The sequence below is a fragment of the Rhinolophus ferrumequinum genome, chromosome 6 (assembly GCF_004115265.2).
Source record: "Rhinolophus ferrumequinum isolate MPI-CBG mRhiFer1 chromosome 6, mRhiFer1_v1.p, whole genome shotgun sequence".
In the NCBI taxonomy this organism is placed as follows: domain Eukaryota; kingdom Metazoa; phylum Chordata; class Mammalia; order Chiroptera; family Rhinolophidae; genus Rhinolophus; species Rhinolophus ferrumequinum.
In genome coordinates this window covers 80,049,433-80,075,450 of record NC_046289.1, presented here as the reverse complement: position 1 = coordinate 80,075,450, position 26,018 = coordinate 80,049,433, and the positions used below count along the sequence as shown (strand labels likewise).

The window sequence follows — 26,018 nt, the reverse complement described above, 5'->3', positions numbered from 1 at the left end:
GGGAAGTCTGTGCCCCCTTAATAAATTGCTATTAACTCCCAGAAGCAGTATTATGACTAATTTTTTTCTTATAACTTAAAAGGCTGATTTATTAGTGAATAATTTGCCTAACCAGTAGTGTTTTCTTAAGAGTTTCAACTAGCATTAAGAACAAAAAAAAAGAGGAAAATGTTCTTATTCTCAATTTACACCAAATATAATATTTAAAGAGCTATAATGAAAGTGCTTAGGAGAATAACATTTAATATCTTAATATATTTATGTTCTGTGTAGTAAAGGTATTAATTTACTTATATAAACTGATTTTATTGCTTTTAAGATTCTGTTCCATGAATTACCTTACTACCAAATGCATTTTTCTATAATTATACCCTAATTGCAAATCATTGTCACCTAGCAGGTTTACAGTGAGTGAGCATGTATCTAACTGCCAAAATTTATAAAAACCAGTAATAGTTGATATAACAGTAGTACTAGTCAACTCAGCAATTTCAAATGTTCCTGTTTTTTAAGAATCTTAATGATAGTTAAGATTCTATTCTATTTCTCCTAAATTATTTGTTTCGGCTTTTAACTGTGTGATCTGATTAGGGATATGTAAATGCAGTTCATTTTTCTCAGGTTGGAATCAACTAAAGCGACTGTATAGGAAAATTGGGATCTTACTGTCAGAAAGGCTTATTTTTGCTGATGTGACAAATGTCGAGATTCAGAGTTTTGGCTCATGAAGATGGACATTGCTGCTAAGTCATACCTATAACCTTCATGTCAGAGAGGGTTCTTAGCTTTCAAATACTTAAGCCAACCATTTATAATAATGGTTAGTTATTACTAACTATCTTTTTATCTATTTTTGGAGCATAGGAGGACTTCCGAGTTTTTTCCTTATGGGTAGTATGTATGTACCCTTTCTTAGTTCCCATTAGATAGATATCAATTTAATTATGTTCTCAAGCCTTATGAAGGTTTACATTTTGAAATTATTTTTCCATATTATATCAATTAAATCTCTTTTTTTCCTAAAGACTGTGTGTTGGTAGGAATATCCAACCAATGCATAGACAGTAATTTTTATTTATTCCACAAATATGAACATCTGCTATGTAAAGGTATTTTGTTAGACTTCAGATATATAGTGGTCAACAACAAAGTACGCTCCCCTGCCTTTTTGGTGAAATAGATAAACATAAAATTACAAATTTTGATAAGTGCTATGAAATAAATTATCAGTGTATTTTTGGACCAATTAATACAATGCAAATGTTATTTTTATTTGGCATTGGGATATGTTTTTGAACCTTTCCTTTCCTTTTCTCACACTTTTCCATGTTGCAGAAGAGATAGTTAAATGTTGGTTCTTCAGAGGTTATTTCAGCCTAAAGAATAAATTGAGGCAATTGAAATCTCATATAAACTAGATTATGTAGATTTGGGGCAGTTTTCCTCTCAAAGAACTCATATGCAGAAAATCCCCACAGGTAATTCAATATTACTTATACCACTCTGAGCCTCATCCTAAACATACATGAACTTGGCGTGTGTGTATATGTGTATGTGTGCTTGCATGGGAGTGTGTGTGTGGGTAACATACTTTTAAACTTTATAAAGATTTGTTATACTTAAAAATAAATATTTTTATGTCGTGTTTTTCCCTGAAGTAGTTAGTTTATAACACTAAAATAAGATTGTCAAATTTCTATTAATTTCCTTTCTAATATGCACTTTATTTTATTGCTTTTGGAAGCTAATTGCTTTAAAAGAAATAAGTATTATTTTCCAAGTATAAGTAAATATAGATTGAATATCATTTTGCTCATTAGTTATTTACACGTTATTAGCTTTGGCATGTAGGTTCTAGTAAAAGAATTTAGCATACTTTTAAATTTTTGTTTTTAGAATTTTCTGTGCTTATTCAAATTTATTAAACTTAATCATAAGAGAACCAAGTAACCACTGAACTTTGAGAACACAACCGAAATGCTAACTTAGTATTATTTGAGCTAGTGACCTAAAATTTCTACAGTGATCTATGAATTTGTGTCTGTCAATTATAGGATTTAGCCCAAGCTCAGAAATTAATGGTAAGCCAGCACTTTTTTCTATAAAGAACATTCGCGCACATAATCATATTTAGCAACTAAAAAACCTTTTACTTACATTTCATCTATACTTGCTGAAGTTGCAGTATTTTACCATTTGTATCAGTTTTTTCTTACAATTTTTTAACAGCTGTTCCCCTTAAAAGATATCCCAATATTCATAAACATGACCCTTACATTGTTTTTAAATATCACCATAGTGAACAGTTCAGAAATAATAGAAATGAAAGGAAGAATTTAATTTTAGTTGGCAGACCTTAATGACTATAGAAATTCAGAGAAGTACAACACTGATGAAAAGCTGATCCCATATTGTGGAGCTACTGTCTGACACGCTCCTATCTGCTTTCTGCTGGGTCTCACAAACTCCTGTCCCTTTCCAGGCTGGATTGATGTCACCTGGGATGCTGGTGGCTCAAACTCTTACCGTATGGGCGCAGAAGGAAAATTTGACCTCAAGCTTGCACCAGGGTACGACCCTGATACAGTGGCATCACCCAAACCTGTTTCATCCACTGTTTCAGGCACAACGCAATCATGGAGCAGCTTGGTGAAAAACAACTGTCCAGACAAGACGTCTGCTGCTGCAGGCTCCTCAAGTAGAAAAGGAAGCAGCAGTTCTGTGTGTAGCGTGGCCAGTAGCAGCGACATCAGCTTGGGTTCGACCAAAACGGAACGGAGATCAGAAATTGTAATGGAACACAGTATAGTTTCAGGAGCTGATGTCCATGAACCAATTGTTGTTCTTTCATCTGCTGAAAACGTCCCACAAACAGAAGTAGGGTCGTCTTCCAGTGCAAGCACCAGTACCTTAACTGCGGAAACGGGAAGTGAAAATGCTGAAAGAAAGTTAGGCCCTGATAGTTCTGTTCGCACTCCTGGCGAGTCTAGTGCAATATCCATGGGAATTGTTAGTGTTAGTTCTCCTGATGTTAGTTCAGTATCTGAGTTAACTAATAAAGAGGCAGCTTCGCAACGACCCCTTAGCTCTTCAGCAAGTAACAGACTGTCAGTGAGTTCTTTATTGGCTGCTGGGGCACCTATGAGCTCTAGTGCAAGTGTTCCTAACCTGTCCTCAAGAGAAACATCTAGCTTGGAGAGTTTTGTAAGGAGAGTGGCAAACATAGCACGGACTAATGCCACGAACAACATGAATCTAAGCCGAAGCAGCAGTGATAACAACACTAATACTTTGGGGAGGAATGTGATGAGCACAGCAAGTAAGTGAGCTTTTCCTTATGGAACCCAATGCCTTTGCCGCTCTGAGGGATGCATAGGAGGGTTTCTTGTTCAGTGGGTTCTGGCTTCAGTCTTTAACTAGATCATTTACCATGTTAGATACAACTACGTCAAATTAAGCACTTCAGAAATATGAAGTTAAAGTTTATACGATAATCATGATATTTTAAGAATTCAGATCAGGTGTGCCAAAGAACCTCTAATTCTGAAAGGATAAAACAATAATACGCTTATGTTTTTTCACTCCTCTATGATAAATCATTAAGCCAGTTGCTGAGGAAGTGACTGTTAAATATAACCATAGTTGATTGAAATCAGCATCTCACTGGCGTAACTTTTACTTAGGTTCTAAATTGTTATTAGCTGCTGAAAGTTACTTAATTCTAATTTAAGCTACTAATGGGTCAAAGTTGTTCCCTTGGAAGATATCATTGGGAATTATTCCATTGTCTATTTCACGTTTTTAAAAAGCTAGGCTTAATTTTTTTTTTTGAAAAATAATAGTGCTATAAAAACAAGATTTTTTTAGTTGGATTTCAGTTGGGTTCCCAAAGTTGTTGCTTTTTAGCCTTTTAATAATTTAGTGTTTTATGACCTCATTCTTTTTTCTAAATATATAACCTAGTTCTTCTACGGTTTTTGCAGTCCTACCTATTTGTACTGATCCGCTTCATCTTTATCTTTAGCTTCTCCTCTTATGGGTGCTCAGAGTTTCCCTAATTTGACCACACCTGGTACTACATCAACAGTGACTATGTCAACATCCAGTGTTACCAGCAGCAGCAATGTAGCTACGGCAACAACAGTCTTATCAGTTGGCCAATCGTTAAGTAATACTTTAACCACCAGCCTCACATCAACGTCCAGTGAGAGTGACACAGGTCAGGAAGCAGAATATTCCTTATATGGTAAGTTACAGTGTAAAATATTTAGATATTTTTCTAGTGATGCTTTTATTGTTTTTCTGCTGAATTGTTTTTAACTTTTGGTTAGAAAAGAATTATTCTCTCCTGAACAAATATGGCATCTTCATATAAGATGAAGAAAGTTACAGTGATATGAGGGACTATTAAGAAGTTACTGGATTACAAAAACACATCTAGGAACTTTGGTGTGTCATCCTTTTTTTCCTTTTGTCACTAATGAAGTTTAATTAGAGGAACCATATAACAAAGATATTTGACACCTTTAACAGGGAATAGAAGTGTAATAGATTAATAAACTTTGTAAAGTGATATTCCTCATACACTAATATAAGAGGAAAAACACTCCTGTGTTTACTCTCAGTACTCACAGAATATCTCACTTCTGACACCTGTGACTACCAAATGTGTATTAAATTTTCCCACCCCAAGCCATTCTCGGACACACAGCTGGGTGTCCTACAGTTTAACTCAGTTCTGACACTAGCTGGAGATAGTGTCAGATCCCACAAGTTAAAAGCTCAGTTCCACAAGTGTAACCCTTGCCCCCCTTTCCCCGTCCTTCAGAAGCTATTGCAAGTCCAGGTTGTCATCTGTCACTGGCTATAAATTGGAGGTTTACACGATCTCCTTCTTAGGTTCGATTCATTTGCTAGAGTGGCTCATAGGACTCAGCAAAATATTTTATTTAGTAGATTACTGGTTTATTATAAAAAGGGTATAACTCAAGAACAATCAGATAGAAGAGATCCATAGGGTGAAGTCTGGAAAGGTCCCAAGCACAGGTACTTCTCTCCCCTTGGAGTTTGGTATCTTCCCAGCCCATGGTTGTGTTCTGTCCCCCATCCTGGACATTCTCTGAACCTCATCCTTTGGGTTTTTTTGGGAACTTGTTTCATGATTTAGGCACAGTTGATTAAATTATTAGCCATTGGTGATTGAACTCGATCCCCCACCCCTCTCTCCTCCCCAGAGGTGGGGGAAAGGGGTTGTGTGGGATGAAAGTTCTAACCTACTTATGGTTGATTCCACTGACAACCAGCCCCCATCCTTAGATTACCTAGGGGCTTTCCAAAAGTCTCCTCAGTAAAACAACTCTGGTTATGAGTAACAAAAGACACCTTTATTCTTATCCCTTAGGGAATTAACAAGAGTTTCAGGAATTCAGTGCCTGGAACAGAGACAAAGACCAAATATATATTTCTTATTATAAATCATAATATCACAACTATTATCAAGGTCTTTTGGAAATAATTCCTTAATTAGATAACATTTGAATTTTTCAAATTAATTAATTAGAAAGTTCTATCCTTACATCATCACGGCTTCCATGCTGTAGTCAGTGATAAAACTATTTGATTCAATTAAAGTGTTTCTAATTATCTTATGTTATTAGAAAAGTAAAACATTTTAGAAAGTAAATATAGATGAAAATGAAAAATCTAGTCCCTGTCTTCTCGAGACACTGTTATTTGATATATACCGTTTGAGGTATATGTTCTCTCTTTTTTAAACAAAAAGGGATTATATCCTTTCTAGAGAGTTCTTTTCAGTCAGTATATTGTGAAAATATATTCATATTGTTCTATGGGTTTCTACTACTTGAAATGGCTGCCAAATATTACATTGTTTGATTATATGATCATTGTTTAATAAATTCCCCATTTTGCATATTTAAGTTACAACTTTTCATTACCTTAAACATTGTTATGAATGAACATCCTTAAATTGTATTTTTGTATGTTTCCTTTAGGGTAATTACCTAAAGGAGTAATTGCTGAATTGCCTTCCAAAAGGTTGCACTCTCATTATTGTTTTGGCACACGCTTTACCACAAATCCTTGATCAAATTACCATTCTTTTTTAAAAAATTACTTTTGTTAATTTCAAATACAAGAAAATTTATATGAAGATATATTTTAAGAATATCTCATTTTAATGTTTTCTTTTTCTGAGGCTGTGGCGTCTTTTCTCAACTAAGAATTAGATTGATGGTCTATGGTTTTAGGCAAATCATTACATTTCTATGTTTCTACTTTATCTTTTAAATGTGTAGGTAGCAAAATGATGATGATTATTATGCCATAGTATTGTCAATTTATTGAATAAGCTATTTTGCACTTCAGGTTTTCTCCTGGAGGCCCTCTGCCCCTCCCTACTCATTTGTTAATATGTTAACATCAAGCCTTAGTTTTTGATCATGTGAAGGGTAAGAAGGTTGTGGGTATGCTAATGGGAGATAATATTAAAGAGTTAGGGCTACTGGTTGCCTTTTAAAAATTGTTAGATAATTAAAATTTACTTTTCTACATTCCTAAAATTTATGGACTCTAGCAGGGCTGTTATGAAGGATCAAAGTGATATCTGTCGTATAAAATAATTTCTGTATTTGCAAATTTTCACAGTTACATTTTGACGGACATGATTTGATTCTGTGATATGGTCAAATCTATGAAATAAGCACCTTTTTATATGTTCTTATACTCTGATAAAAAAGAGATGATGAGTAAAAAAAACAACAACAAAATCCTCACTTCAGTGAATTGTAACATACGAGAAATGGAATTTTAATAATATAAAGTTATGATTTTTCCTTTAAATAAACCAAAAGTAGAATTAATTTATTTTGTGTACTACCACATCATGTTCATGAGAACCACTGCCTGAATTGCAGGATGGTGCTTTACATGTGTTAGGGGTAAAAGATGCCATTAATTCTAAGAGACACCATTATTTATGTCACTAAGGAAAATTTGTTGCCATTTGATGTCACTAAGGAAAATGTGACATGCCATTGCTTGTAAGACACATTCTAACTTCAGAATATTAAAGTGTTAAGAAATGTATACCTTAGAAATTAATTGAATGTAGTATCAGGCCTCTTTCTTCTTGCCATCCAGTAAAAGGGATTGAATTTTTAGTCCTGTGTAATTATTAGACTTAAAAAAATGTATTTGGTTCAGAAGTCTGCTGATGCAAGTGTCTACTAAATAATTTTAAATTGTCTTCTGGATGTTCTTTTGGATGTAGGGTATATGTTATCTTTTTATCAACAGAAGTTTTTTTTTTCTCTTTTGAATCCAGTAAAAAACTTCTGTTTTAGTTCTCTTAGCCCTCATTTTGTTTTCTGTTTTTGTGAAGAACAGCTTGTCAGCATCTTTATTATGTGGGACAATGTAAATTTGACACAGTCTTCTTTGGGGGGTGAGGAAGAGAGATCCTAAGAAAGAAAGAGATAAAAAGGATTTAAGTTTGTTCATTGAACTTCCCTATGTGCTAGATACATGGGTCATAAGAAAGATGGTACGTACGTTATTCCGTAAATCGGTATTATCCTTAAGTAGTCATCAGTAAGTAACTTGCCAGGTCACATAGCTAAGCCCAGGTCTCTCTGATGACTTACTTTTGTTCTTTTCCCTCATAAGATCTTTTATAGTTTATATTAATATATTCATTTGTTTACTTTTTAAATGCCTCTCTCCCCTGTAAGCTTCATGGGGGATCAGACCATGCCTATTCTGTTTATAGCAATAGTCATGCACCTCTTAACAATTGGGATACGTTATAAGAATTGTGTCAATAAGCAGTTTCATCATTGTGTGAACATCATAAAGTGCACTTACACAAACCTAGATGGGGACAGCCTACAACACACCTAGGCTATGTAGTATATCCTTTTGCTCTTAGGCTGCAAACCTGTACAGCATGTTACTGTACTGGATACTTTAGGCAGTTATAACAAAAATGTTAAATATTTATATACCTAAACATAGAAAATATACAGTAAAAATACAATAGAAAAGATGAAAAATGGTACACCTGTATAGGGCACTTACCATGAATGGAGCTTGCAGGACTAGAAGTTGCTCTGGTGAGTGGTGAGTAGATGTGAAGGCCAGGATATTACTGTACGCTACTGTAGACTTTGTAAACACTGTATACTTAAGCTACACTAAATTTATAAAACATGAGATTAAATCAGGCACAAGGGAAAATAAGAGATGCACTAAACGCAAGATGTTTGAGGCTGCTGCTGGTGCGTATTGTTTTATGGCAAACTTTTACAAGTAGAAAGAGTACATTCTAAAAAAACAATAAAAAGTATACTAAATAAATACATAAACCAGTAGCACAGTCATTTATTATCAAGTATTATGTACTGTATATAATTGTGTGCACTATACCATTATCACCACAAACACATGAGTAATGTGTTGTGCTACCGCATTACATTGTGCACTTCACTGGGCGATGGAAATTTTCAGCTCCATTATAATCTCAATGGGACCACCATTGTTGACCAAAACATCATCACGTGGTGTGTGACTGTATAGCTAAAAAAGAGATACATACATATATACATATATATATATATATATATATATATATATAGACACATATATATGTATATATATATGGTAAGAGTGTGCATGAGCGTGTGCGTGCGCACAAGTGATCAGGCAGGCTTTGTTCTTCCAAGGTCTAGCATCTGGAAATGTCATTTGGGATAGCCCAGCACACGAACAACTGGATATGAAGACATGAAAAAAATGTGTGTGTATGTGTGTTGTGTGTGTCTCCAAGTAAAACCTATCACAACCATTTCTATGACCAAAGGCATAAAAACACAAGTACCCTTCCAATCCCAACCACCAACAAACATTCTTCACATACTATATGAAAAAACTTTATATTATTATTATAGATAAAATAATCTGTCCTCAGAAAATATTGACTGACCAAGCGGCGTATAAGTATATATACTTGGTACCTAACACAATTCTTGGCCCATAGTAGGTACTCGAGAGATATTTGTTGACAGAATGAATGACACCAAGTCACTGTTCTCTTTCCAACATTTTATGCTTCCTGTGACTTATGCAGAGACTGATAACAGGATTGTTGTTATTTTTTTGAACATAGTCCCTATTGTTGACCTTTTATATTATGATTCTGTGGATTCGGATTTAGTATGGGCACCCTTTCTTCCATGTTGTTTTCTGCCATGCTTGAGATGATTGAACAAAGTTTGTCATCCTGTACATGTGACTGAGGAAGAAGAGTGCTATCTCTAAGTGTGGTCTTTATACTGGTCCCTTTGGAATTTTACCTTTGTTTTGTGAAACCAAAACACAAAGTTACTTGTTATGTTTGAATTGTGTTGCAAGTAAGGTTGTTGGTTTTATTTTCTAGATTTTCTTGATAGCTGCCGGGCCAGCACTCTCTTAGCAGAACTGGATGATGATGAGGATTTGCCTGAGCCCGATGAGGAAGATGACGAGAATGAAGACGATAATCAGGAGGACCAAGAATACGAGGAGGTTATGGTAGAGAGACAGTCCCATTCTCCTTACTAAGAGAGGCTGCTAGGGGCTGAAATGAAGAGAGGGAAAGTGAAGTCCTGGTTAAACTTTGAAGCAAGGAAATACAGTACCAGTATGAAAAATGGGGTTAATTAAGAAAAATACTTTTAATCTGAACATTTATGATTCTCTTTTCAAAGAAAATAAGTTGGTTATATTGAAAAATACTACACTGTCATATGCTGATGTTTTAACACGTTTAAAAGTGTGAAGAACTGCACTAATTTGAAAGCATACAATTTGCATGGTTCTTCTGCAATAATTACACATAAAATTTTTAGTGCCTGCTGTTTTGCAAGCAGTATCTGTATATTATTATCTCATCATTCCTTACACAGAGCTATCAGGTATAGGTGTAGAAAAAATAATTTGCCCTAATTAATAAGTTAAGCAGAAAAGTGGGGGCCCAAGCAAACTTAGGCAGTATGATCCAGAACTCCGAATGTTTAACCACTATGATTATCTTTGAATTAAAATTTTGCCCGAAAATATTCTTTATTGTAACTTGTATATTTTTTATATTTCTTATAAAACGTTATTAGATTTCAAAATACTTCCTAAGTTGAGTTTTAATGGGACGAAGAACTTCAAGAAACGCTTTTAGTATATGTTGCTTAGGAAACAGTACATTAGCATATTTTTTAGCGGCTATTAGTATATGATGCATGATAAATTGAAAACATTCATTTTATAGCTTTCCTGAAGATGGCTAATGAATATGAAGATTTTTAACGAGTTTTGGTAACATGGGTTGATAGTTTTAGGTCAAGACTGCATGGGGATATATATGGATCAATAATTAGACATGTCTGTTCATATTTTTCAACTTCAGATTCTGAGACGCCCATCCCTGCAGCGGCGAGCCGGCTCCCGCTCCGATGTAACGCACCACACTGTCACCTCGCAGCTCCCGCAGGTTCCTGCTGGAGCAGGGAGTCGACCTATTGGGGAGCAGGTACAGTCTTCATTTTTATCTTTTATCTTCCCTGTAGTGTATTTTTCCCCCTTCTACATTAAAGCACCAACCAAAATGCTTACAAAAATACAGGGAGGAAGGAGAGGGAGTGACAAAACAGAGTTAACACAAAGAAACTTCCCCAACTTCTTGGGTTCATATTCCAGATAGAGTCCTTGATTGCTCTGGCATAATGCCTGCAGGAGTTTCTTACTTGAAACCCTTTCATCTTGGCCTTTGGTTAGCAGTAAATATATAATAAAATGGTTAATAAATAGCTATTATCTAAGACTTACAGTTTTCATAGTAGCAGTAGAAGTAATAATATTAGTCTATTAACTTACATTTATTGATCATTAAGTGCTGGGCACTTTTTTCAATACATATATTAACAAATTCAGTTCTTTTTTAACATCCCTATGAGGGTTATTATTAGCCCCAATTTTCAGATGAAGTGATTGCTGAAGGTCACACTTAGAAGTTTTGGATCCAGGATGAAAACCCAGACATTCTGGCTCCAGAGCTGTCAAATGTCAGTTTGATTTGTTATAAAAGTTAATTTCAGTTAATGTTCAAAATATAAGGGTCTATGTGTGTGCATAGAAATATATACATAATTGTTATTTTAAAATTATTATATCAGACATTTATAATTCATTGATCTCTTTTGTTGATACTAAAAGTGAAGAACAGGAGAAAAAGTTCCTAAAAAAACTTTTATTATGGAAATTTTAAAACATGCTAGAAGTAGAAAGAACAGTGCAGTGAATCCCCAAGAACTCATCATTTGACTTTAACAGTTATCAGTACCTTGTCAAACTTGTTTGATATATTCGCCCCATATCTTCTATTCGCCCAATTTCTTCCGATGGTTACATCTTACACAATTAAGAGTACACTATTAAAACCAGAAAATTGACAATGATGCTATGTATGTATATTATTGTTTATCATTTTATCTCCTATAGATTTGTATAACCACCACTAATGCAACTCTCTTTTGATAAACTTAAATCATGAGAAATGTATGTACCTATATACATATTTATGTTGGCTCATATTGTGCTTCAGAAATATGGCTAATGAAGGAGGTGTAATAGCTATATGGAGAAGTACTTAAACATATATCTTATTTTATAGATAGTTCATCACTTTCGCAATAACAAGAAGTTTTATAATGTTTGTATGTGAAATTTTATTTTAATAGGAAGAAGAAGAGTATGAAACTAAAGGAGGACGCCGGAGAACTTGGGACGATGATTATGTGCTAAAGCGGCAATTTTCTGCTTTAGTTCCTGCTTTTGATCCTAGACCTGGTCGTACTAATGTGCAGCAGACAACTGATCTAGAAATTCCACCTCCAGGTATAGTATATTTTAGTTTTTGTGAGTTTATTTTAATAGATACCAATAGGATAATTATGTACAATTAGGAAAGTAAAGTGCTACATGTATATGCAGGTTATAAATACAAGTTTTCAGGAAAAACTATATCAGCCACAAGTCCTTAAAAAATACGGGTTTTTAAAAAGAAGCAGATTACAGTATTTTAAAAACACTTCTGTATTTGTGTCATTTTTAAAGCAAGGCTTCATTTACAAGTAGCTAATTTGTATTCTGTTTTCACTGGATCAAAATTGCTAAGGATTATTCCTAATTATCTTTTACTTTGAAAAGGTATATGGTGGTTTTAGTTATGGCCTTTGGCGTCAGTCAGCCTCAGTGGTAGCTCCACCTCTTACAGTACTATTTTGGGTGCGGTAAGCACACTGACGGACCCCCAAAGATACGCAGATCCTAACCTCCATATCTGTGACTATGTTACCGTTACCTGACAGAAGAGATGTTGCAGATGTGATTAAATAAGGATTTTGCGATGGGGAGATTATCCTGGATTATCTGGTTGAGCCCAGTGTATCACCAGTTTCCTAAGAAGAGGGAAACAGGAGGCTCAGAGTCAGAGAAGGGGATTTGACTAAAGGTGCAATGGGGTGTCATGCAGTGAATAAAATATTTTGGCAACTCTATTTAATGATATGAGGAAAAGATTCCTGAGCTAATAAAAAAGAAGAGTACACCACCAAATACATCATGAACCTAATGGTATTTGTGTATGTGTTTACCTCATAACCCACTCATTCAGTGTAAGCAAAAGGTTGACAGGTCATTGACCAAAGTATATGATTTTCTCTAGATGTGGAAATATAAATAATTTTAGTTTTCTCATTTATAAAAATAAAATGTCTCCAAAGTATTTACAGTTAGCATGTGTCCCCTAATAAAAATGAAAGATCCGTATCATATGCATAAGTTCTACTCTATAATATGTCTTTATGTAACCTAGGTGTATTATTCCCATTAAAAAAAAATGTTGAGGCCAGGAGTCAATTAGCTGACATCTTTAGCTAATATATGGCAGAAGGGTTTAGATTTTGTGTAGCCTTGTCTCCTAGTGCAGTGTTCTTCCTGGACTGCTTGTTTTAGTGTAATTGTTTCTCACATCTTCCATGTTTTTAGGAACACCTCATTCAGAACTCTTGGAAGAAGTTGAATGTACTCCGTCACCTCGATTAGCCCTCACTTTGAAAGTAACGGGTCTTGGAACAACTCGTGAAGTTGAATTACCACTCACTAATTTTAGATCAACTATCTTTTACTATGTACAGAAATTGCTTCAGTTGTCCTGTAATGGCAATGTGAAATCAGATAAACTTAGGCGTATTTGGGAGCCGACATACACGTAAGAAATTTTTCATTTAACTTTTAAGTAGATATTTTCATAGTATGTGAGCCAAGAAGCATTGCATTTCTATATTTTGGACTATAGGAACAGAAAAGATTTGGTTTTTGTTCTCTTGATTTACAAGAACAGATAAGATAATTTTTGATTCCTGATGTAGAAAGATTAAGGTTTGCAACTGAAAGGAACTCTAGAAATAATCTAAACTAGTTCCTCACATAATAATTGTTGAACTCTTTGACTGGGATTGTGTGTGAACTACTAAATATTTTCTATTATTTGTTTTGGAGTCTGAGTTAAGCCTACCTCTCTGTATATTCATCCGTTCAACAAATAATTATCAGTGACCTTGGGCAAATTTATTTAACATTCTAGTGCCTCACTTTCCTAATCTGTAAAATGAGAGTGGTTGTGAGGAATCAATGAATTCATATGAGGTGTGAACAAAAAATACAATGTTTAAATGTAAAAAAAATTATTACAGTAAAAGACACATTGCCATTAACCCCCCTCAAAAATCCCCCGCTTCGAACACGCTTATCCCATCATTCTTGCCACTTTCTGAAGCAGTTCTGGAAGTCCCCTTTCATGAGTCTCTTTAGCTGTTTTGTGGCTGCCTTAATGTCCTGAATCATCTTGACTTTGGGGAAGAGCCAGAAGTTGCGTGGTGTAAGATCTGGTGAATAAGGTGGATGAGGACACGATAATGGTTTTATTTGACAGAAATTGCCGTACCAAAAGTGATGTGTGACACAGCCTTTCCGTTGTGATCACAGAATATGTGAATGCTGTTGCCGAGTGCCATCCAACAGAAAGGCAGGGATCTTCAATACGGAAAGCGGCATATAGGCCTTAGTAACAGTGTGTGACAAGTTTTAGCTTGTTCTGTGCAGTCAGTCGGGTCTGAGGTATGGTTGAGAGAAGGTGTGTTTTAAAGTGTGCTGTAAATCATCCTCCATCATGACAACGCTCCGTGTCACACATCACTTCTGGTATACAGCAGTTTCTGTCCAAAACATTACGGTGTGTCCTCATCCACCTTATTCAACAGATCTGGCACCGTGTGACTTCTGACTCTTCCCCAAAATCAAAATGATTCAGGACATTGAGGCAGCCATGACTGCACAACTAAAGACACGAAGAGGACTTCCAGAACTGCTTTAGAAAGTGGTAAGAATGATGGGATAAGTGTGTTCCAAGCAAGGGAGAGTATTTTGAGGGGGATAAATGGCAATGTGTCTTTTACTGTAATACCATATTTTGCCATGTATAATGTACACTTTTTTGCCCAAATTTGTGAGTGAAAAATAAGGATGTGTATTATACATGGGTAGTACTAGTTCTGTACCTATATAAATGTTTTAAATTCTTTTATTTATGCTTGTGAGTTAAAAGTGTAACTCTAGAAATCAATAATGATATCCATATGCAAAATAACACTCTGGAATATGATAATCGGTTTTGTTGTACTTACGACAAACTTGCAACGATGAAGAGTTCTTGGCCTTCTATGAGGCGTAAATATGGTAAATTTGTTACTGGTACAAAGAATTTCTTGTACCCTTTTTTGTGTTTTGTAATTATTTGTTACATAAAATTTCTTGTACATAGTATGTTAAAAAATAAATGCCAAAATTCCTTTGTAATACAAAAAACAAGTACCTAAATGTAAACAAATAAAAATTTGAATTAAAAAATTAAAATGAAAGATTATTTTCCCTGAAAGTTTGGGCCAAAAGTGTGTGTGTGCTGTATATATGTACATTATACACGGCAAAATGCGGTGTTTTTTTTAAATTTAAACATTTACCGTATCGTTTGATTACTCCTCATGTATGTAAAGAGTTGTCAGTATTCTGCAATGTAGAGAGTGCTCAGTTTTACCTACAATAATTATTTTTATAAAATATATTAATATATTTATATATTGTATTATATCATTTATATAAATAATAATTATAATTATCCTTTTGTAACTTTTGTTAGTATATTTTTCTGATATGTGCTTAACAACATTGATTATCTTATATAATGGCCAATAAATTAATCTAGGTCCTTTTGAGATAGAACAGAAGGTCATCATGGTAATTCCCCCACACTTTCAATTTTTGTTGCAGTTTAAGATTTGATCTCAGCTGCCTTACACGAACATTAGCGCTCCTGGTCTTTGTTATTCTTATCCTTTCCATCTAGACAGAAACAAACCATTCTTCATTTCATTTTATTTTTATTACAATATTTGAAAGTTGTAACACATGATATAGCATGTTACTTCATATCTTTGAACCTTCCAGATTTGATGTGCGTTTTCTTAACAATAATGCTAAATTTATGAACGGTAACTTTTTCAGGAATAAAAGTCCTACTACTTTCCAGTATGTTTAACAAATACTTTTTCTGATAAATTCTCCTTGAATTCAGTTTAATGTAAGCATGTGATTCATGAATGGCATCATTCATGTATTTTTTTAAAAATCGAAGCCTTATTGGAAATAACCACAAATAATTTATGAATTAACTTGAATAATATCTTCATGTTTAGAATCATGTACAGAGAAATGAAGGATTCTGACAAAGAAAAGGAAAATGGAAAAATGGTAAGTTACTTCTTGGCTATTTAGGAAAGAAAGAAAAACTAGCACTTTGTTTCAATTGAACATTCGAGGGAAGAATCATGAAGATGGAATTTTTTAATTAGATTAAATGCATGATCTTGAAGCTACTTTATGTAATGCATGTGAAATAGCACAGACTTCATAATCAGGAAAGGCCAACATTTGGTTTTTGCTATTGTAGGGTTGTTGGTCTATAGAGCATGTGGAACAGTACCTTGGCACTGATGAATTACCAAAGAATGACTTGATAACCTACCTGCAGAAGAATGCAGACGCCGCTTTCCTGCGCCACTGGAAATTAACTGGCACTAATAAAAGTATTAGGAAAAACAGAAATTGTTCTCAACTCATAGCTGCATATAAGGTATATATTGGCATCAAAACACTGTTTTGATTGGGAATGCTTTGTGCTTTGTTTTGCAGCTTTTAAAGATTTTTAAGGAAGAGATGTTTATTGGGACATACTAAATAAATGAGGTCGAATTAACATTTGTAATATACCAATGCTAAAATTTCGAATTTGATTTGTGGGCATTGGAATCTAAGTGCATAGTTTTAACTGGTTTATAGTGATTTTATTTTATTTGGGAATTTTAATTACTTAGAATGTATTAATTTTCAACTTTGGTGATACTGTTTTTATTTAAAAAAGAAGGCAATTCTTTGAAAACGTCCAGCCTTTTCAAAGTAATACTAAGAGGATGATACATTGCTTGTCTTGAAAATGTGGTTAATGGCTAGCTTTGCTAATTGTTTCCTCAGGATTTTTGTGAGCATGGTACGAAGTCTGGCTTAAACCAGGGGGCCATTTCTACTCTTCAAAGTAGTGATATTCTTAATTTGACAAAAGAACAACCTCAGGCCAAAGCAGGCAATGGACAGAATTCTTGTGGAGTAGAAGACGTCCTTCAGCTTCTGCGTATTCTGTATATAGTTGCAAGTGACCCTTATTCCAGAATATCCCAAGAAGGTTTGTAAGAAGCCTGTTTCATTTCTATGGCATTTTTAAAAGCAAATCAGTTTATATTTTTATTAATTTTATTAATTTTACAGAAGGTGATGAACAGCCTCAGTTTACTTTCCCACCAGATGAATTCACTAGCAAAAAAATCACAACAAAAATTTTGCAGCAGATTGAGGTAATAAAATCAGATAGTTGAACTCTACTGTTAGACTTTTCTACCTCCCACCGTCTCTCCCTTCCCTCTGATTCAATAATTTGGGCCATTATATCTATTGCATTCATTTCTTTAATTATTAATACATTTAAGAATTGACTCCTTTTTGTCTTTTTAAATAATTGCCTTAAAACATTGTTATTTGTTAATTTTCAGGAACCATTGGCATTGGCAAGTGGGGCTCTGCCAGACTGGTGTGAACAGTTAACCAGCAAGTGTCCTTTTCTAATACCATTTGAAACTAGACAGCTTTATTTCACATGTACTGCATTTGGTGCATCAAGGTAGGAAGTGTATTGTTTCATAATTTTAGAATAAAATTCTTTTAATGTTATGTAAGCTCAAAATGTACAAATACTTTAGATCAAGACTGATGGAGGGAATACATTACCTTATTTTCTTTTAAAGAGTTGTCAATATTTAAATATTTTGTTCCCAATTGGATGTATGTTCTCGAGTAGTGTAGGATGGAGTACAGTCATCCTTTGGTATCCGCAGGGGATTGGTTCCAGGACCCCGAGGATACCAATGTTCATGGATGTTCAAGTCCCTTAGTCAGCCTGTCTATCCGTGGGTTCTGCATCTGAGGATACGAAGGGCTGACTATACTGTTTTCTATCAGCATTTACTATACAGTTCTGTTTTTTTTTTTAATCCTTCTGGATTTTATTTTTTTAATTTAAAAATGTATTTCATTGTGTCTTTTTTTATATTAAGTGTGTTTTTCCAGGACCCATCAGCTCCAAGTCAAGTAGTTGTTTCAATCTAGTTGTGGAGGGCACAGCCCCCCGGCCCATGTGGGAATCGAACTGGCACCCTGCCACTCAGAGCTCGCGCTCTAACCAACTGAGCCATCTGACCACGCTGTACTATACAGTTCTTAACTAGCTTACATAAATGACCAGTTGCTGATAGTCCCAGGAATACCAATTAAATGTTTGCAGATAGCTTAGATAGCATTGAAATATATCTACCTCCTGGCCATTTTTCTCTTATTAGCGTCTAATATACTACATATTTTACTTATTTTTGTTTTTCTGTCTCCTTCCACTAGATGAAAGATTAATGAGAGCAGGAATTTCTGTTTGTTTTTGTTTACTGCTCTAGCTGCAGTTCCTAAAGCAGTGGATAGCACATTGTAGATGCTCAATAAATATTTGTTGAATGATTGAATATCCAGAGTCCTTTAAAGTAGATATGAAAAAGTTATAATTTAAAATGGAGTTGTTTTTCTGATAAGTTATGTTGTTGTACCATTTTATACCACTTAGAGAGCATTTGTATACATGGAACTAGAGGCCTGTTCTGACAAATAGCATTGGTTATGATTTCTATTTTATAGATGAGGAAGTTCTCTGAGTACTTAGCTATTGCCTGAGGTTACCAAAAAAAAATAAATGTAACACACGAGAGTAGATCTTTCATCTTCTTATTTCAAGTTCAAGATTCTTTCTTCCACCCTAGATGGGTTAACATGAATTGCTAAAAAAGAAAATATTTTAAAATCTTAACACTATTTTAATGATGGATTTCAGTTTGTATCACAATAATAAAGATAGTTTGACCATTTTTTAGTTTCTGATAGTTCTGAAATGTCTGTGTTTTTATGTAGTGGTTTGGTAGTACATTCATCTGTTGCTGTATGCTACAGTTACATAGATATTTATTTCATTTCAGAGCAATAGTGTGGTTACAAAACCGACGTGAAGCCACTGTGGAGAGAACAAGGACCACAAGTAGTGTAAGGCGAGATGACCCGGGAGAATTTCGAGTTGGTCGTCTCAAGCATGAAAGAGTAAAAGTCCCACGTGGTGAATCACTGATGGAGTGGGCTGAGAATGTCATGCAGATACATGCAGATCGGAAATCAGTTCTTGAGGTACCTCATATAAAATTTGTGTGTGCGCAGGCTTAAGAGAGAACCAACCGGTCTGTATATTCCCTTCATAAAAACTGCATTAGATAGAAGGGAATAGGGATTTTTTTGCCCACCATGCACAGGCCTCCTCTGGCAGAGCATCTTTCATAAGAGGTTGTCAGCTCACTTCAGGGTTCAGGATCTTGTAATTTAATGAGCAGCAAAGAATATCTTTACTCCTGAGATGGAAAGTGCTTGGTCTATTGAAAGAAAGGACAATACTATTCCATTTCTTAACAAAGCCTGGACCAAATAATAGTATTCACAAAGGATTCTTTTTGATGCTCTAAATATTGCCTATATATTAAGCTATGCTATTAGGTATCTCCATTTTTAGAGCACACTGTTTATATTGTTTCGCTTAAATTGTGCTTGGTATTAGATCACTGGTCTGTATTGAGAGATGTTATAACAAATGACAATATGAAATTCAATATATTTATTAGAGAGATGTTATTGTGGGCATTGTTGATTATATGCTATATGCATATTATTCCTTGTATGAGAAACAGTGGAAGCAATACCTCTCCTGTCAACAGTTGTGAACCAGCCTTTTGGTTTATCTTTTGGATCACAACAAACATTTTCAGGAAATATATAAGGTTTATGTCTTTCACTTTAGATTTTCTTTGCCTTCATCTTAATTTTCCTATCCCTCTAATCGAGATAATGCTCAATTTTTTATTTGTTTTTTACTATGCAGTATATATTTTTGTAAGCTGCCTCAAATCATTTTTGAAACAGGTAGAATATAGGTAAAAACCTTTAAAATGATTTGCTTAAAGTGAGCAATAAGGGGAAGAGTTTAGGTTTTGGTATTACATACCTTCATTTCCTCAAGCAAATGACAACTTCTTTATCTGAATTTTGGTTTCCTTTGGTGTAAAAAGGAGATGATACAGTAGTCTGCCCTTATCCAAGGTTTCACTTTCTGTCGTTTCAGTTACCCTTGGTCAACAGTAATCTGAAAAGATTACATGAAAAATTTTAGAACTAAACAATTCTTATGTTTTAAATTGTCCCCATTCTGAGCGAGACACAATATTGTGCCATCTGTGAATCATCCCTTTGGTATCTGTGGATATCTGTGTATATCCATGCTGTATATGCTACCTGCCCATTACTCACTTAGTAGTGTCTCAGTTATCAGATATCTTGAGAGCACATTCACAGAACTTTTTATTACATATATTGTTACATTTTATTATTAGTTATTCTTAATCTCTTACTGTGCCTAATTTATAAATTAAAATTTATCATAGTTATGTATACTCATATAGGAAAAAACAATATATATAGGGTTCGGTACTTCAACAGTTTCAGGCATCCACTGGGGACCTTGGAATGCATTCCCCATGGAAAACGAGAGACTACTGAAATCGGTTTTGTAGCGTTGTTGGGAGAATTAAGGTATGAACATTGCTCACCACAGTGTTTAAACATGTAATACCATATAGAAACACAAAAAAACTTCCATGTTGCTTATAATATTATACTGCTGCTATAAAAAAGTCATATTTAGATTGAATATGACTAATTTTGGCAAGAATGGGGTCATTTAAGCTCACCTCTCCCTATAAATTTTCACATTTTAGGTTGAATTTTTAGGAGAAGAAGGAACTGGCTTGGGACCCACATTAGAGTTTTATGCTTTGGTAGCAGCAGAATTCCAGAGAACTGACTTGGGAGCTTGGCTTTGTGATGATAACTTTCCAGATGATGAGTCTCGTCATGTAAGATTTATTTGCCATTTTATGATTTGATTTGTGATTTTGCTTTTAGAAAGTGTTAAAAGTAGGTTATGCTTTCAGAACTTCAGCCAGGTTTTCTGACTCTTAATTTATTATTGAATAATCTTAACATTATTAAAATATTTTTAAAGGATAATATTCACAAAAATAATTTAATAAATTGTGTATATAAATACATTTCGATAGTTAAATTGATGATGGTGTTTAATGTTTATGGATCTTTGTTTAATTTTTTTTGCATTTCTCCTTCTGAAAAATTAGGTCGATCTTGGAGGTGGATTGAAACCTCCTGGATATTACGTGCAGAGATCATGTGGACTGTTCACAGCACCCTTTCCACAAGATAGTGATGAGCTTGAAAGGATCACAAAACTCTTTCATTTTCTTGGAATTTTCTTGGCCAAATGCATTCAAGACAATAGACTTGTGGACTTACCTATTTCTAAACCTTTTTTTAAACTTATGTGTATGGGTGACATTAAAAGCAATATGAGTAAATTGATTTATGAGTCACGAGGTGACAGAGACTTACACTGTACTGAAAGTCAGTCTGAAGCTTCTACAGAAGAAGGTCACGATTCACTCTCAGTAGGAAGCTTTGAAGAGGATTCAAAATCAGAGTTTATTCTAGATCCCCCCAAACCAAAACCCCCAGCCTGGTTTAATGGAATTTTAACTTGGGAAGACTTTGAACTAATAAATCCACACAGAGCCAGATTTTTAAAAGAAATTAAAGACCTTGCCATCAAGAGGCGCCAGATTTTAAGCAACAAAGGTCTTTCTGAAGATGAGAAGAACACCAAATTACAGGAACTAGTGCTGAAGAATCCATCAGGTTCTGGGCCTCCACTGAGCATAGAAGATTTAGGGTAAGCTTTATATAAATATTCTTCAACCTAACGAATTAAAAAGTTCCAAAGCTTTTGTTTTTTTGTCCCCACTAATTTGCAATATATGAGTAAACAGTCTGTTAAGAACGATAGTATGCTATAAGAAATATTGTTGATTTGAACCTTTGATTTGTTAATATTATAAAGATAGCTCAGACTATCAGAAAATAGTTTATTACTCAACAAACCTGAAAGATTATCTGATTTATTAAATGTGATACATGTATACATCTTGTGTAAAAGAGTCCAAAGCCAAAAATATTTTGACAAATTTATTAGCTAATTAATATATATAGCCTAACTTGGCAAAGCTCAAAATATTTTGCTTTCTATGTAAGCCTATCCCCAATGGCTGCATTGACTAACTAAGATGTTGCAGATCTTTTGATAAAATTACATTGATTTGTACACATGTAATTATAGTCTTCGTATGTTTTACTATGATTTGGGGTTGACTACAAGGCTTGCTTTTTCTCCTCCCTTCCTCGTATTCAAGGTTTAATGGGTGGTGGGGTGGTGGCACAGCATGAATAACTTTAGTGAAGCACTAGTTTCTTCTTGGTACACTGAATCTGTTGCTGGAAGGGGAGGTTCATGCTTTTGGCAGCAATGTTATATAAATTAAATACCAGTGGTAGCTGAATGTTAATCTAATCCTTTTTTCGTTCTTCTAGTTTAAATTTCCAGTTTTGCCCATCCTCAAGAATATATGGTTTTACAGCTGTGGATCTCAAGCCAAGTGGTGAAGATGAGGTAAAAATTTTGCTTTTGACAAATTTTTAAGTTCATAATCATCCTCTTACCGAAGCCAATTGTACTAGGCACTCCTGAAGTATTCCTAGGTATTAACAATGATGCCGGCAAATTTTCCTTTGCAGATGATAACAATGGATAATGCAGAAGAATATGTGGATTTGATGTTTGACTTTTGTATGCATACGGGTATTCAGAAACAGATGGAAGCCTTTAGAGGTAATTTTCAAGGCTCTTTAGCTTACTCTGTCTCCTTTTACTTTGAGAGAGTTGAAGTTAAGGCACTGCTGCGGTCAAGAATTGCTGGTAATCTCTAGATTTGCCCTCTAGCTTTTGTCTTCCTGATAACAGTCTTGCACAGGTTGGAACATTCACAAGCTGTAGCATACCCTCAGCTTGCTTCCCCTGAGTAATGGGGACCAACTTTTGGCCTCCATTTCATTTTTAAGTGGACATAAGGTTGCATTCTTTCCACGTTACATGATCAGGATGAATCAAACCATGTTAGAACATAAATTCTGATGAAAATTGAAGGAAAATATTTCAGACTGTTTATCACTTACTAGTTTTGAAAGTGGGAACATAGCTCTGGCTAGCTTTTCTAGGACGCCAAGTGCTGGTTGGGAAATTATTGAATTTGTTTTTTGACCATAGTGACTGAATATTCTCTCTCTGTTCACATTTGTGATTAAGTAGAGATTTCTGTGCTTAAAACCGTAGCACAGTTTTTACTTGAAGCTATTTTTAAAAATATTAAAATAGCAATTGATATTTGTATTTTCATGTATTAATTTTTATTTGAAATTTGGTATTTTGAAATTATAACTTAGAAACTGAGTTGTGTTTCTTTTTGTTTGTTTGTTTTTGCTGTGTGTATAATGTAGATGGGTTTAATAAAGTTTTTCCAATGGAGAAATTAAGTTCCTTCAGCTATGAAGAAGTCCAAATGATTCTTTGTGGAAACCAGTCGCCATCCTGGGCAGCAGAGGACATTATCAATTATACTGAACCTAAGTTGGGTTATACACGTGACAGGTATGTTTTGAATATTTTCTAAGATCAACAAAATTGTTTCTGTCCCCAAATCAAATGGCAAATAATTTCTAACGAACTTTGTTTCACTGAATTACATTCAGAAAGTAAGTCAGAAAGCAGTTAAGATGCATATTCATTAATAAGACTGAGTTTACACAGAAAGACAGCTGATCTTGGTTAATGTTAAGATTCCTTTTCCCACTGTTTTAATTGTTCATTATTTTAAAAGTTGGATAAACTGTAAACCCTTAGGCTTTATTGCTTTTATAGTAACCTTTATTTTCAAATAATTTCAAATAAAGTTGAAGAATAGTAAAGATGTCCCCATAATTCCTTTACCCAGACTCACCAGTATTTAACATTTTGCTGTGTTTCTTTATATTATCTGTCTTTATTTACACACACAAGTATACCTACATGTACTAAATGTGTGTGTATGTGTAGACACACTGGCACACTCTTTTTTTTCTGAACAACTTGAGAATATATTCCATGTGTGGCCCTTTACTCTGTAATACTTAAATGTACACTTCATGAGAATATGGACATTCTGCTATGTATCCATATTAGCTAGCAAATTCATGATGCTTTGCTATTAACTAATAGTGTCCATATTCCAATAATGTCCTTAATAGCACTTTCCTGACCCCTATACCCCGTGTATCAGGAAATTGCATTTCATTGATTCTTTAAAATAATTTTTTATTTTTCAATTACAGTTGACATAGAATATTATGAGTTTCAGGTGTACAACATAGTGGTTAGACATTTATATACCTTACGAAGTGATCACACCGCTAAATCTAGTATCCATCTGATACCATACTAAGTTAATATCAACAGTATTCCTTATACTGTACTTTACTTCCCATGACTATTTTGTAACTACCAAGTTGTACTTCTTAATCTCTTCCCTTTTTTCACCCATCTTCTCAAACGCCCTCCCATCTGGCAACCATCAAAATATTCTCTGTACCTATGAGTTTGTTTCTGTTTTGTAACAATTTTTTGGTGCTGTTTTGCTCTTATCTGTTAATTCTATTAATACCTCTATTATAAGTCTACAATCTGAGAAAGACCTAAATAATTTAATGATTTCTGTTCCTCTTTTATTCTTATAAATTCCTGACACTGATAACATACAAAAAATTAAATACAATGTCCATTCAGAGACATACGTCCCCCCCCCCCCCCACCACCACACAGTTGTCAATATATCCTGGATTGCCGGGGTCAGTCACCTGTTTTCCAAATGTAATTATCAAACACATGCACACACACACATTTCATTCTTGAACATCTCCCATATGGATGATAAGTTATACTAGTCATATACTACCCAACAAAACGTACCATTCACAGATACGCATACAAACATATGAATACATACTAACACACTGAATTCCCCTTCTCCCCACAAACACACACAAAGGTGTTTTTAAATTATCTGAAATGCTCTAAAATGCACACACACATACCAGAATGCATAGATGCCCTCCAATTCTAAATGCACACTTTCAAATTCTTACCTAAATCATCCTTCCCACACTAAGAACACATACCCATTCATACAGAACTTAACAGACTCTCAGACCTACAGACATGCGATACAGAAATCTAGGGAAACTATAATATGAGCAAATAAAAAAAAAAAAATATATATATATATATATATATATATATATATATATATTGATATGCATACTAATACATCCCTCAATATTCCCTACACAAATGGCACCTTTCAGAAGGCTGTAGATACCTCAGAGACCCTTAAACTTTTTTTTTTTTTTTTTGGATTCTTTTTCCTTTTTGCTGTTCTGATTGGGTGTTTTATGCTACCTGATCTTATAAATCGCTGATTCGATCCTCTGCTTCATCTAATCTGTTGATTCCCTCTAATGTATTCTTTTTCAGTTGTTGTATTCTTCATTTTTGACTGGCTCTTTTTTGTTTTCTGCCTCCATTTTTATGTTTGCTATCTCTAAAGTTCTCACTGAGTTCACTGAGCATTCTTAGAACTAGTGTTTTGAACTCTGCATCTGGTAGTTTGCTTGTCTCTCTTTTGTTCTTTTTCTAGAGCTTTGTTCTATTCTTTCATTTGGGTCATGTTTCTTCGTCTCCCAATTTTGGCTGCTCCTCTGTGTTTGTTTCTTTGTATTAGGTAGGGCTGCTATGTCATCCAGTCTGAGTGGCCTTATGTAGGTGTCCTGTGGGGCCTACTAGTGCAGTCTCCCTGATCACCTGAGCCAGGTGTGCCAGGTGTGTCCTTTGTGGGTTTTGTGCCCTCCTGTTGTACTTGAGCATTGGCTGGTGTTCGGATATCAGTGGGAGGGACTGATCCTCATGCTGATTGGCATTGACTACAGAGAAGGAGCCATTGTGGTGGGGCTGGCCCTGTGGAGCAGGATTCACTTTAGCATAGGGTGTGTCATTTGTGGAGGTGGTTGGGTGGTGCTCTGGAGTGTTCTAAAGCTGGCCACTGGGTGTGTTGGTTCTGGTACAGGCCAAGATCAGCTGCTGCCTGTGCTCTGCCTGGGGCCACTTGGTATGAATTGCA

General features: G+C 34.7%; 1 protein-coding gene and 1 long non-coding RNA gene across 5 annotated transcripts in view; one reads left to right on the top strand and one right to left on the bottom strand.

The window, feature by feature from the left end:
• Nucleotides 1-26,018, top strand: part of HECTD1 (HECT domain E3 ubiquitin protein ligase 1) — an 86,214-nt gene that overhangs the window by 56,065 nt on the left and 4,131 nt on the right. The window contains exons 25-41 of one of the 4 annotated variants that reach the window (XM_033109679.1): nucleotides 2,624-3,319; nucleotides 4,025-4,246; nucleotides 9,455-9,588; nucleotides 10,457-10,579; nucleotides 11,787-11,943; nucleotides 13,096-13,318; nucleotides 15,861-15,915; nucleotides 16,115-16,297; nucleotides 16,696-16,903; nucleotides 16,987-17,072; nucleotides 17,268-17,395; nucleotides 18,789-18,990; nucleotides 20,625-20,762; nucleotides 21,042-21,649; nucleotides 22,345-22,423; nucleotides 22,549-22,642; nucleotides 23,308-23,458. In XM_033109679.1, the coding sequence (XP_032965570.1) occupies nucleotides 2,624-3,319; nucleotides 4,025-4,246; nucleotides 9,455-9,588; nucleotides 10,457-10,579; nucleotides 11,787-11,943; nucleotides 13,096-13,318; nucleotides 15,861-15,915; nucleotides 16,115-16,297; nucleotides 16,696-16,903; nucleotides 16,987-17,072; nucleotides 17,268-17,395; nucleotides 18,789-18,990; nucleotides 20,625-20,762; nucleotides 21,042-21,649; nucleotides 22,345-22,423; nucleotides 22,549-22,642; nucleotides 23,308-23,458 (3,487 nt within the window). Of the gene's footprint in view, nucleotides 1-2,482; nucleotides 3,320-4,024; nucleotides 4,247-9,454; nucleotides 9,589-10,456; nucleotides 10,580-11,786; nucleotides 11,944-13,095; nucleotides 13,319-15,860; nucleotides 15,916-16,114; nucleotides 16,298-16,695; nucleotides 16,904-16,986; nucleotides 17,073-17,267; nucleotides 17,396-18,788; nucleotides 18,991-20,624; nucleotides 20,763-21,041; nucleotides 21,650-22,344; nucleotides 22,424-22,548; nucleotides 22,643-23,307; nucleotides 23,459-26,018 lie in introns of all 4 variants that reach the window. The other 3 variants (XM_033109678.1, XM_033109677.1, XM_033109681.1) reach the window with 3 other exon arrangements.
• Nucleotides 9,467-20,614, bottom strand: LOC117024222 (uncharacterized). Its single transcript, XR_004423327.1, has 2 exons — nucleotides 19,856-20,614; nucleotides 9,467-9,634 (listed from the first exon to the last, which is right to left on the bottom strand). It is a non-coding gene; the product is annotated as an uncharacterized LOC117024222 (long non-coding RNA).